Raw genomic sequence first — 13,494 nt, 5'->3', positions numbered from 1 at the left:
TCATAATTTTTTCTAAGAAAAATTTATAATCAATTTAAAAAAATAAAAACTTCATAAATTTTTCATTTGACTTAATTAACTATAAGGGAAATTAAAATAACTTTGGTTGCACATCATAATACGACCACCAGCAAACTCCATAAGACGACGCATGGTGTCATTGATGACGTGCAACCAAAGTTAATTTTAATTTCCCATTTTTTGTCAGTAATGGCATGTATTGACTATTTATATTTTAAATATCTTGAGAATGGTTGCTTGTAGAAATTTTTACCAAGAGACATTTTTTACGTAAAACATGACGAAAATGTATTTTTTTTCTCAGTGGTTTTATACAGTTACGGACGAAAAGTTATTAGTCTTCAGTTAAAATCTTTTTATTCAAAGGTTATGAGACATGTAGGTGACGCCTTCTACAAGTAAGAGTCGTATTAACATCGAACTCAAAATTCTCATGTCAAAAAACACGCAGACACCAATTGTCATCCAAATATCGACTATAGTTCAGAAATTATTTGAAAAAAAAACCGTAATAAAAACGAAACTTCTATACCCTGTATCTCCGAAACGAAGCATTTTAGGACGTAAATGTATACGAACCTTTTTACATGTTTTTATCAGCAGAATATGCTGCTGAAGTTTTCAGAATACAATTCGGACCACCCTGTATACTATGTTGTTGACTATTTCGTGATTTAAAAATGTATAGCCCAGTTGTTTAACGACATTTTCTACTCCCTTCTTAAAAGAAACATCTCCGTCCTTTCAAGTTTTATAAAACCAATTGTTTCGCGCCCTTTTCTCTAAATTGGGCTGGTTCAACTCGTTTAGAAAAATGGCGTGAAATCTAATAAAAACCGCTTTTTGTTACCGCTAGCTCTCTCCACCGTTATTATCAAATCCGATAAAGGTTTAATTTTATACTTTCGAGAAACAGAGGATCCGCTCCTTCGGTTGTTTTATTTAATTACGGGGATGCTTTTCTAGAAATGCCTTTTAAAGTTTTTTTTCTTATTTCTCAATTTCTTCTGGTAGGTATTTCTTTTTCTCTCTGCTCGTCGAAAGCGTGAAAACGCTCCAGGGCAAAAAGTTGAAGAAATATATACAAGAAAATGGCTGGTGATATATTCAGTAGAAAATTTTGCTAACAAATATGCGTTTTGTATCTCTATATATTTTATAAAGTATCTGACTGATAATTTACGCAATTTTCTTTACGGAACTTTAATTTACTTTCTATTTTTTCAGTCCAGAGAAAATGTTGTTGACATATGTATTAACTTTGATTTTCATGCATCCTTTGTCCGACGATACGATGATACGATATTAATTTTATTGGTTGAATTTCAAGACTTCGATTGGTTAGAAAATTACGCAGTTTTTAAATTTATTGCATTTCCATAACGATTTCGCTGTTTTACTTATAGTCTCAATGCTAGCAACGTTTTCTAGAGAGAATTTTAAGAATGCTGGTTCTTTAATATATCTTTTGCTATGCTCTCTTGAACATAGTGCGGTTCACTACTGCATTGCATTCACTACTGCGCATCATATCTGTATTCAACATTTCTTTACTAATGCGTATCACAAATTCGCCCTGTATTTCAGGAACTAAGGAGGCTAGGACACACCTATGTGTAGCATATTTAGTTTCACAAAAAAGTAGCAAAGTAATGTGAAAATCGCATCATTGTATCTCTACTCATAAACGAGAAATCACATAAAATACACCAAAATGGGGTACCCTGTATAGATGTGATGCGCAGTAGTGAACTGAGTAGTGTACCGGCAGCCAGACGGCCCGCACGTTGGTTAGAAGAACACAGGAGAGGCATAGCAAAAGATACATAAACAAGCTTTAATTTCAACTCGATATCTCTACGTGTTCCCGAGATAACGAGTCTTGACAGATAGACAGACAACCAAGTGATCCTAAAAGGGTTCCGTTTTTAAAAGGCGTAAAATCTAATAAAAACCATATTTTGTTATAGCTATTCCCGCCGATATTATCTATTAAGATAAAAGTTTAATTTTATATTTCCAAGAAACAGGATTCGCTTCTTATTTCTCGAAACTGCCATTTAGGGTTTAATTTCTAGCTTTTGGAGTTTTTTCTCATTTACCCAAAAAAAACAACGAAAACGCTCTGGGGAATCGAACGAAAAAATAAAGAATCTTGATAAATCGAAAAAAGAAAGATAATGGAAAACACAAAAGAATGAAAGAAAAACCGAATAAGTGGAGGATAAAAGCGGATTTTGGATGAATTAAACAAAAAATACTCGCTGTTTGCGTTTCCTTGAAAGAAAACCTGGGGGTGTTTGTGTATTATATGATATTGTGTCATATTGACTGTGTTTTTCGTTTTGTTTTCTGTTGTGAATCGTCGAAATCGTGTATTTCTCTTTCTTCAAATACACCTACATACATTTAAAAATGGATGTGTTTGGAAGGATTTCAATAAAAATAACAATTCTCCAAACATTATTGTACCGCTCATAAGGGTTGGCTTATACCAGGTGAGTCCTAAATAAGAGCAAATATTTTCAGGATTTGTAGATCTCGATAAAAGAAGCAGCTCTTTTCCGTTTTTCAAATAAGTCCAAAATAAAAGTTATTCAAATTTGAGAATTACTAAAAAATCTTGATTTATTTTTAAAACTGCCGTTCTAAAAAGTTTTCTAAAATATACAGGAAAATTTAAAAGAAAATGCACGATTTTCAACATCTTTTTTTGCGATAAAAACTCATAGACGTGTTCCTGGGGTCGAAAATATTTGCTAAATAAGTGCAGACTCGCCCTGTAGAAATATATAGAAAATTAATGTTTGATAATATTAATTTAGATATGCAGAGTAATAGAAACGTTTAGTGTTTAAAATCCTTCCAAACTTATACAGTACGTCCCGGATTGTCTTTACAAGAGGAAAAACTTTATTATTATTGACATTTTGAGAAAAATGCCATCCCATTTATACTTTTGCAAATCTCCATACCGTTTTAGAGAAAATTTAAAAAACATGAAAATATAATTTAAGTCCTAAAAATCAAAACGTGTTTCTATGTTTAAAAAATATTCTAATATGAAAAAATCAACCATATTTTCATTTTTTTTAAGTTTCTCTAAAATAGTATGGAAATTTGGAAAATTATAAACGGGATCAACCATTTTAGAAGAAGCAAAAATTTTATAAAAAAATATTTTTTTTTAAAATGTCAATAATAAAGAAGTTTTTTTTTGTTTTTTTTTTCTCTTGTAAAAACAATCCGGGGACATACTGTATACATTAACAAATATTAGACAAGATATTGGCTTTTTTATGAGGAAGTTATTTTTTATGTAAAATTACCTTAAAATATGAATAAAAAATATAAAAATAGATAATGAATACCTTGTCCAGTATTTCTGAAAAAATACTTATAATAATTATGTTTGATACTTTATATAAAAGTAACTACGAACGTCTTATCAATGGCGTCAATCAACTGAATTGATCAAAGCCTGATATCGATTGTATCTTATCATCTTCGATGTAGTACGTAAAGCACAAATAAAATATCATCAGATTGTTATTTTCTTGTTCCATGTTAAACCCCCCCCCCAATATTAATAAAATTTACACATATTAGGTACCAAACGATCGAAAAAAATGGCGTCAAAGACGGCTAGGAAATGACAATCATTGATAATTTTGGCGAGGTCAAGCCCTAGATGTCATTACTTGGTACGTCAGTAGTCGTCTTTATTTTTTAATGAGGCCTACTGCTAGGAGACCTTAAAAATCTTGTAATTTATTTTCATTTGAGTAAAAGTAAATTATTTAAATGGTGGTTGGAAATAGATTTGCGTGTCTGGAAACGTTCTATTTTCTCTATAATTAGCATTAATTTTGGACAACTTTTATGTCAATTTGTAGATAATGACGTCTAGAGAACACCCGTCTTTAACGCCGTTTTTTTTCGATCGTACTTAGTACTTAGAGATCTATATTATATTTGTATAATTACTTTTATATAAAGTATCAATATCAATTAAACAAACTATGCTAACATGGTCTATCAAAAGCATTCAACACTTACGTGCACTCGTAGTCGTTCCACAGATCGACGCATTCAAACGGTTCGGGGCAAATGACGTTTGCGCAGGGCTTGTTCGATGCGCAGCCGCGTTCCAGGTTTCTGGCCATTGTCGCTTGACCCCATTGGGTGCCGTTCATAGCGGGCGGTAGGGGAAGGTGCTTGCCTTCCAGTCGTATGTCATCTAGACAACCTGGAAATAAATTTAAGACAATCAATTTATTTAATTGTGGTGTAAATATAAAATGTAATGTAAAAGGTTAGATACGTTTTTATTTAAATGTAATAACTCCGGACTGGGTAATCAGAATTAAACGAACTAGGGTTCGTTTAAAAGAGCATCCCTTACTCTATGTAATGCCACATAAACAATAATAATAGTTATTTAACAGTGGACGCTATGACGTTACAATTTAACAAACATTGCACATTTTTTCAAAAAAAATAAATGCAATAGTATATGCAATTTTAGCTGATAGTAAAGAGGAAGAAAAGGTCAGCGAAAATATGGTATTCTATATATTATCGATATTAATAGTTATTTTTTATACAATAAACAAATAAATATAAAATAAACAAATAAATAAAGTTGTCTGTTTTGAGTCAATATTTTTTAATTATCTTTCGTGCCGTTTGTTCATTGAATTGGAGCCAGAAAAAGGAATACAAAAATTTTCAAAAATGGAAGCAATTAAAAAACGTGCGAGAAGAAATAAAGTTTTAAACCTATCCTCGCTGTTAAAGTATCATTTAATCTACCCTTGGGGTTAAGGTACTGTTTTATCTACTATTTTTGATAGATATAAGGAAATTTTAACAGTTGTTATGGAAAAAAAATTACTTATTCTTTATTATTGTTGTCATAATCAAGAGGGCTACTGATACCTCTTATAAAAATAAAATAGTTAAGGGCTTATTTATTCGTATTTTTTTTATAGTTTTGCTAATATCTTCGGTTTGAAAAAAGATATGAAGATGCCGTTTTCGCTGACTTTTTAAGCTTTTAATCTTCTTTTGCTATCAGCTAAAATTACATATATACTATTGAATTTAATTATACTATTATTTATAGTACCCCTTTTTGCAAAATTGTTGTATCTATTTATTTATTTTCCATAGCAGTTGCGCCCTCCAGCGGTCATTCTACAAAATTGAAAATAATTTTCAGCAATTTCTCATAGCCTCCTTTGGTTATAAATATTTATTTAAGCAGACTCTATGGCTAAGACTTTCCGAGATACAGACAAGAGCTATTCTTAGTAACATTCGTTCTTATGTATGTATAATATTTCCCCTACATATTATTTTTCGCAGAACATTTAAAAATTTCAACTAACTTTAATTCGTTTGTTTGCCGTGAAGAAAAATATAATTGGATAGATTTACGGACAAAGAAAAGCTGGAAAGACTGTTTGCGAAGTTTTCAAAACTTTAAAATTACAGATAGTAAGTTTCAAGGTGTAATTACTTATCTGGAAACGGTCTAGAAAAAGTTGAAATGTCGCCGTAAAGTTTCCGTAATTGAATTATACAGTTTTTATAGCGGAGGCGTTTTCGGGATTTCATCAGGCGCCTTAAGAACAGGCTTTGTAATTGAAATCGGTTTTTACTTCTTAATACTTTCATGAAATACGTAGAATAAGTTAGAAACTATTTCGTAGGAAAAATGCTTATAAATCAAAAATACAGCAAATAGAAATTAAGACAAACAAAAATAAAGAAACATAGAAGCTATAGGAAAAATGTCACTTTTACTTTTTTTTACATGGCATTTATCCTATAAGCAAGAACTTAGGAATTGCATACCAAAAGTATGTGCTAGGGCCTATTTCAGGAAAATATTTTAACTTCTACAGGGTTGTTAAAAAAGTGTGAGTGGGTCGGGATGAATTTTTTAACAGAATATTATTGTACTCGTGTAATATTATAGACTTTCTTCAATCACTTTGCATAGTTGTAAGATATTATTAAATTTGTTTTGATAATTTCAGAGATCTTTAAAAAAATATTAAAAATATAAGATGTGTCCTGAAATAACAACTATGCGGTACTTACTATAGTTGGGCTGTAATTACTCAGAAATATTAATATTCAAAATTCTCCCCATGCTAAACTTATAATACCGGGTGCGTCTCAAAAGTGGCTCACCCCTATAACTATGTTTTTTTTTGTTTATGCAGTTTTTTTTATATACATTTTTTTTGTCGTTTATACCATTCTGTGTCCTATAACTTAAGATACTGTGATGTAAGCCATACGCTAAATAAATAAATAACTTTTTTATTTTTTTAGTAAAAAAAAAACGAGATTTGATATGTTAGTATATGACATAAATTAGGATGAACTGACGTATTCAATTGTTTTCGGTCACTTTCAGTTTCACCTGAAATGACTACAACTTTTGATTTTTAAATGGCACCCTTGGTATTTTTTTACTTTATTTGATAGAAAATGATACTCTGAATAGAATGACATATCATATGTCAACTTTTGACATTCTCGCTTTTTTGAGCAACTGGCCAGGACAAAACACTAAAAACATTAGACGATCAAATCTATTTTTCCAGGGCTCGTTGATGAAGAATTAGTGTTTTTAACACCTACATACAGTTTCTACATACAGTTATAGGGGTATATACTACTTTTTTTCAAATATGCAATAATTGTTTTGAGTCAAATAAACGGTTTAATTTATTATGGCATTTTTTTTGTTATAAAATTTTCCTGTTTTCTTTAAGTTTTCAGTTTTCAGGTTTCAAATTATATCAGATACGACACAAATTCTTCTCCATATTTATTTCCTCCTGATTGGCCTTGAAGTATTTCCTCTTCCTCCGAAATTTTATTTATTTGGACTTTGTACCTTCGTCAATGTCGATAATCTAGGAACCCTTTTCAAATTCCGTTTTCAAAACAAGATAAATATTGCTTTAAAGACATTTAAGCGAGTATTTAATTCCTACAATGACACTCAGTTACGGATGGCTGGTAATGAACTAAATTGTATTAAAATTTCGTTTTAATTAATGCGTAGAGATGAATATCTTGATCCTTAGTCCATAGTCTTATAAAATAATAAAAAAATATGAAAACCATTCAAATGGTAAATCTACCAAATTCCTTGTGAATGCGGTGAATGGTGTATTTGAGGGACAAAACGTCTTCTAAATGTGCGACTTAACAAGCATAACATACCGCGCTGGCAACTCATACTTTTAGGTAGGTATTTACATGTGTAGAAGTAAATCGCATACACTCTCTCTAATCTGTGAGAAGCGACGTTGCGTACACTTGCACATTCCCACACGCCTTCCCTATCAAGTAAGTAAAATCACGATCGCAAACTCTTAATTTTTAAAACTTTTTTCGCAAAGTAATAGAATAAAAAATAAAATATGTTCTTCTGAGCATCTGAAATGAAAATATAAGGATATCGTTAAGATATCGTTAGGGTGTCATTTTTCTATAACGAGAAACGTCAGTAATCGCCATAATTTAAAAACTCAACTTTGTAACACATAACACGCCATAACAAGAACCACTTTAGATATTGAACTTTTTTTATTTTAGAAGTATACGAATCTTTTACAGATATTTAATGTTAGATAAAATTCGATAATGCTTTTCTTTCCATTTAAACATTTTCAAAAACCCTTCCATTTACTTTTAGTTCATAGCAATTTTCAGCAATTCGTGACTTTATTATTGTATAAGAATTTCACGTCCTGTCTTCGAAGAAATATAGCAGAAAATATTAATGAAAGTTATACAATAAATTATTTCTAATTGGATCCTGATATCATTTCAATTCAAAGTTCTAGCGACCCATGTCGAACACCAACTCAGATCCACTTATTTTTTACCAAAGCGAAGTCGTTTCTAAGCTAGGCACTTATAAAATTCAAGCTATTAGGAAAATTACAACGACTCTTAATAAATATACCAACATAAAGATATTCACGAGACGTAATTATAAATCTTGAAGCCGATCCAGGAATGTATCACCCTTCCCTAGTATTTTAAGTACTATTGAGCACTCGGATCGACCCGAACGAATCTGTTATATCCCCTTCCACGTCCTTAGCAATGTGCACAGATCTCGGTTTATTTCATACGTTTTGGCAACTGTCCTCTCTTTCTCATCTTTTTTCAGTACATTAAATACGCATTGTACTCTCACTTACATACGCAGAAATTATCACCCAAAAACATTGCCAGCCCTTAGTATTATGAACAATTCTAGCAATTACAGGCATCAAATTTAACACGTCCTAGCCGACTACAATTTCCACAAATTCGTCTTATTCTCCCGTCCAGGTAACCTCATAATTTCCATCTCCCGATGACCGATTATAACCTGTCCTCATAAATACGTCTGTCGGTTCTAAATAGCTCTCGCATAATGGGCGATGAAGTCTAAGCTTTCGGATCGCATTTTTGACGAGTATAGGAAGGACAAGAGAGAGATTCTCTCGTCACATTCCGTAACTTGAACGAATTATCGTTGAACGCTCTATGTCTACAAATTGGTTTGCCCGTTTCGAGAACAATTCGATTATCCTGGACTCATATGGATTTAGCTTGTATTTGACCAAAAAGGGCAAAGACGAGAATACAGTTGGTTTGGGCCATATGGAAATCTGGTTTTATAGACTATGGTTTGAGAAAAACTAAAGTGTTCTCGATCAGTTGCATTTAGACATGACTATATTTCTTTTTTTTCTCTCCTTGTATTATAAGATTATTTTCATGCGTCCTTTACCGTTATACATATGGCCCAGACGAGCTTATTGGTCATATCGTTTTCGCGCCACTTTTATCCGTAAATTTTTACTCCAGCCCGTCAAAGCCCGACAAGATCGTACCATAACGTTTTGACTTTTGAAAATTCTGAAAAAAAAAAAAATCTAACCATAATAAAAGTAAAATATAATAGTACAAAGCTACCCGTCGGAAAACATTTAAAAAAGTGATTCTTTAATATATCTTTTTTCTGCTTCCTTTACTTCCTGACAATCTCAGTGCTAGCAACTACCTGCATCAATGTGTTATCTCATATGGATACATCACTCTGATATCCATTGTTTTATGGATTTCTCGTTATGAGTAGAGTACCGTATGATCGAGAATAAACGTTCTCACGCAGATCATTTCCCAGCCAACTGGACGCCATTTTTTTTTCGATCATACGGTACAACGTAATGATGCAATTTTCACATTACTTTGCTACTTTTTTATGAAACTAAATATACTACTACTACTAGGTTTATCCTAGCCAGGAACAAAGGATCCTGAAATACAGGGCGAATTTGTGATGCGTAGTAGTGAACGTAACGTCTACCGGTAGCCAGACGGTCCGCACTCTGTTCAGGAGAGCATAGCAAAAGATATATTAATGAATCAGCTTTCTTAAAATTATCTCTCGAAAACGTTGCTAGCTCTTAGACTATAAGTAAAATAGCGAAATCGTGATGGAAATTTGAAAATACAAAATGACACTAATCGTTTATCCGATGAACGGAGGCATGAAAATGCAATAAATTTAAAAACTGTGTAATTCTCTAACCAATCGAAGTCTTTAAATTCAACTAATAAAATTAATATCGTATCATCGTATCGACATCTTTTATAGTAGAATTTTTTCCTAAAAATCAAAACACGTTTCTATGGTAATATAATTTCGTTTGCATCTTTTGATAGAATGCAATAGAATGTTACTGATAGAACTTTAATTAACGTCATATTTTTTGCTATTTTATAATGTTAAAGAAGCACAAAATTGATTTAGTTCAATGCTACTAAGGGGTAATGATACTTACCGGAAAATGTGATAGTTTAACTATATAATATTAATATAGTATCGCCTTTTGATTTTTAGGAAAAATTCAACCATATTTTCATGTTTTTTTTATTTTCACTAAATCGGTATGGAAATTTGGAAAAGTATAAACCGGATTAACTATTCTAGAACAAGCAATTTTTTATGAAGAATGCATTTTTCTCAGAATGTCAATAATAAAAAAGTGTTTCCTCTTGTAAAGACAATCCGGGGACTGTATAAAAAAATCTTAGTCAAATTATGCTTTAATCGTGATTAAAGTGGTATTCCAAAAAATCAAAAATTAAAATAAAGGAAAATTGTTTTAAGGAGTTTTTTTAGCAAACCTACGATGTAATATGGATATATTCTTTAAAATCTGTACTCACCCTTTTGATAATCCGCATACACCTCAAACGTCCTCACGCCGGTATACTCCGCCTTGCCTCCTGCGTAAACTCCCTCCTGCTTATCAACCAGCAACCACTGATGCCCAACAAAATTGAAAGTTTCGTTGTACCTTCTTCCTTCACCGCCATCAAGTTCCAAGGTGGCCGCGCTACCGTACCGCGACACCCTGGCCACGTGCCATTGCCCGTCATCCACCGGTACCGCGCTCAACCAAATGTCTTTCTCCTCCGTCCGTAAAGAGTTGAGGTTGTACCGGAAGTACAGTCGCGAGTCCTTGATCCTTGATCTCCAGGATACCGTACTCGCGATTGTGTTGGTCGGAAACGCGGAATAATTCGCCGTGTTCTTCTCTGGTACGGAACCGCAGTTGAACCTGAGTTGAGAACCGATCCGGTTCGAAGCTGAGAGCGTACTTGACGTAGGATTGAGGTTTGAAGCTGGTGGGGATTGTGGGGATGGCGCAAGATGGGCCTGTCCAGCCGGGATGGCATTGGCATTTGGCTTCGTTCATGCTGCCGATGCAGGTTCCGTGGTCCCAACATCTGTAATGGAATTAGTTAATGAGCCATCAAGTAACATGGCGGTTAAGTCAGGAGCTTGAAATTTTAAAGCAGAATAAAGTTTTCTATATTTATTGAAGTCTCAAATTATATTTGAGAAATTGTTTCAGAAACAGCTTTGGTCACAAAATACGCTGCTTTGGTGGAAAATACAGTACTAAAAAAAATTATAATTGAAATATTAAAAAAAAAAATGGAATTATAATAAAGCGTGCAAGATTTCATGTCTTTTAAATTATACAGGGTGGTCCGAACTGTATTCCAGAAACTTCGGCAGCATATTCTGCAGATAAAAATAAGTAAAAAAGTTCGTATAAATCTATGTTTTAAAATGCTTAGTTTTGGAGATACAGGGTGTAGAAGTTTCATTTTTATTTCGATTTTTTCCAAGTAATTTCTGAAGTAACGTCAATATTTGAATGAAAATTGGCGTCTGGAAGTTTTTTGATATGAGAAATTTGATTTTGATGTCAAAATGACTCCTATTTGTAGGGGACGCTACCTACATATTTTTAACTGGTTTGAAGAGTAACAACTTTTCGTCCGTATCTGTATAAAATCACTGAATAAACAATATACATTCACAACGTTATTTACTTAAAAAATGTCTCTTGGTAAAAATCGCTACGAGTAATGGTTCTCGGGATATTTGGAATCGAAATTATCAATACCTGTCATCATTGGCATAAATTAACGACGCTGACTAAATAGTTATTAGACCGAAATCATAAATTTGAAAAGTTATTGTGCTAAAAGTTTAACAGAAACTGTTTTATTGTCATTTTTTCGAAGAAAAAATTATGATTTAATTTTAAAAAATAAAAAGTTCCCAAATTTATCATTTAAGTCAAATAAATATCTACTCATGTTTATTTTTTTTGTCAATGACATGTATTGACTATTTCCATTCTAAATATCTTGAGAACGCTTGGTAGTAGCGATTTTTACCAAGAGACATTTTTTACGTAAAAAATCACGGAAATGTACATTTTTTCACTCAGTAGTTATATACAGGTACGGACGAAAAGTTATTACTGCTCAAAACAGTTAAAACAAATTTAGAAAAAGATCGAAATAAAAATGAAACTTCTGCACCATGTATTTGCGAAACTAAGCATTTTAGGGTATACATTTATACAAACTTTTATACTTATTTTTATCTGCACAATATTCTGACGAAGTTTCCGGAATACAGTTAGGACCAACCAGGTATAAATACAAACGAAAGTAATATTCAGATACAGGTATTGTTGATTTTTTTCTCAAAATCCTTAGTTCTTACCTTGAAGTAGTGTCCGATCTTTGACAAATTTCTTCCGTTTGCGGACATCCGGCCATACTGTGCCTTGACAAACCGGGATGTGCCAAATCGTACAACTTGGAGTTGTGGAACAAGTTTCTTATGCAACCGTCGAAACTCTTTCCTACAGGCATGTACTGCCAGTGATAGTGAGTTGGATCGAATTGTTCCACGTATAAACCTCCTAATTGTAGTGGAGCGTTCACATTTAGGTATTCGTTGAAAGGTGGTATGGTTCCTTGGGCTTGACAGCTAGAGTCATCGAATTCTGGTGGGCTACCGTCTTCTAGTTCCGCTATAAGAGATAGGTTAAAATTATGTAGATCAGGGTAATATAATAGATAAAAGTTATTATAAATTCATATTTGCCGTGTAAGGATAATAATAAATGTGAAATATTTGGAGACATATTTGAAAAAATGAAAATTTTCTGAAACAACTGATCAACAATTTTATTATTGTACTAATAATCTCTAAAATATTTACGAAAGTTTAATCGAAATTTCATACCTATATCAGCTGATTTGCAGTAATCCACAACCATCCGCACATTCTCAGTATCCCAAAAGATATCCAGTCTATGCCATTCTCCATCATCCAGAGTTTTCTTGGTCTTGACTCTTAATTCTAAAGTTCCCGAACCGAAATCCAACAGCAACCTTGGATACCCTCTTTCCAGTTCCACAGCTATGTAATCCGATACCATGATCTCGTCTTTCTCTGGTGGGACAATAGGTCCGTTGTATAGTAGTAATCCGTCTGGTTTTCTAGTGATGAATTCGAAATGCAAATGACTTTTGTCGCACATTTCCAGAGCAGGGTACCAAGCCCAGCCGTTGCCTCGGAAACTTCTGGATGTCTGTTGACATCTTGGACCGTTATACCTAAAGAAATTATTGACAATATTTTAAAGAACATTCTTTCAAAAGTAATACTACAATCTATTCAGTATCAGCTGGGCAACATATGGTCTCTTATATTGAAAATGTTGGATTATGAGCTATATATAGAGAACTAGATAAAAACATTTAAGGCTGGTGTTCCTCAGACTATCTAAACCGGAATTAGATAGTTTCGGAAATTGAATAAGCTGTGGTAATACAATAATTGTCTCATATATTACTTACCCTGCTGGACATGAACAGCTAAGTGAAAATCTTGTTTCACTACATCTTCCTCCGTTATAACAAGGCGTGTTTCTGCAGTTTTCATCTTTGGAGAAGTTTCTGGCTCCGCAAGTACATTCAGCGAGTACATCAACTCTCACACCGACCAAAGCCGTTTTATTTGCATTAACCTAAAACAAATATTGATTTTGTAAACGAGAA

The 13,494-nt window shown here is 32.7% G+C and overlaps 1 protein-coding gene across 1 annotated transcript in view; it reads right to left on the bottom strand.

The window, feature by feature from the left end:
- Nucleotides 1-13,494, bottom strand: part of LOC115874290 (neural-cadherin-like) — a gene marked incomplete at its 5' end in the record, with an annotated part of 116,611 nt that overhangs the window by 26,244 nt on the left and 76,873 nt on the right. The window contains 6 exon segments of the mRNA XM_030889397.1: nucleotides 4,081-4,270; nucleotides 10,285-10,591; nucleotides 10,593-10,848; nucleotides 12,149-12,461; nucleotides 12,677-13,050; nucleotides 13,294-13,463. Of these exon segments, the coding sequence (XP_030745257.1) occupies nucleotides 4,081-4,270; nucleotides 10,285-10,591; nucleotides 10,593-10,848; nucleotides 12,149-12,461; nucleotides 12,677-13,050; nucleotides 13,294-13,463 (1,610 nt within the window).

Source organism: Sitophilus oryzae, unplaced genomic scaffold (genome assembly GCF_002938485.1).
Source record: "Sitophilus oryzae breed Bouriz unplaced genomic scaffold, Soryzae_2.0 scaffold_1272_pilon_pilon, whole genome shotgun sequence".
Lineage (NCBI taxonomy): Eukaryota > Metazoa > Arthropoda > Insecta > Coleoptera > Curculionidae > Sitophilus > Sitophilus oryzae.
Note: the sequence above shows the minus strand (reverse complement) of the source record. Positions and strands in the feature narration are given on the sequence as shown.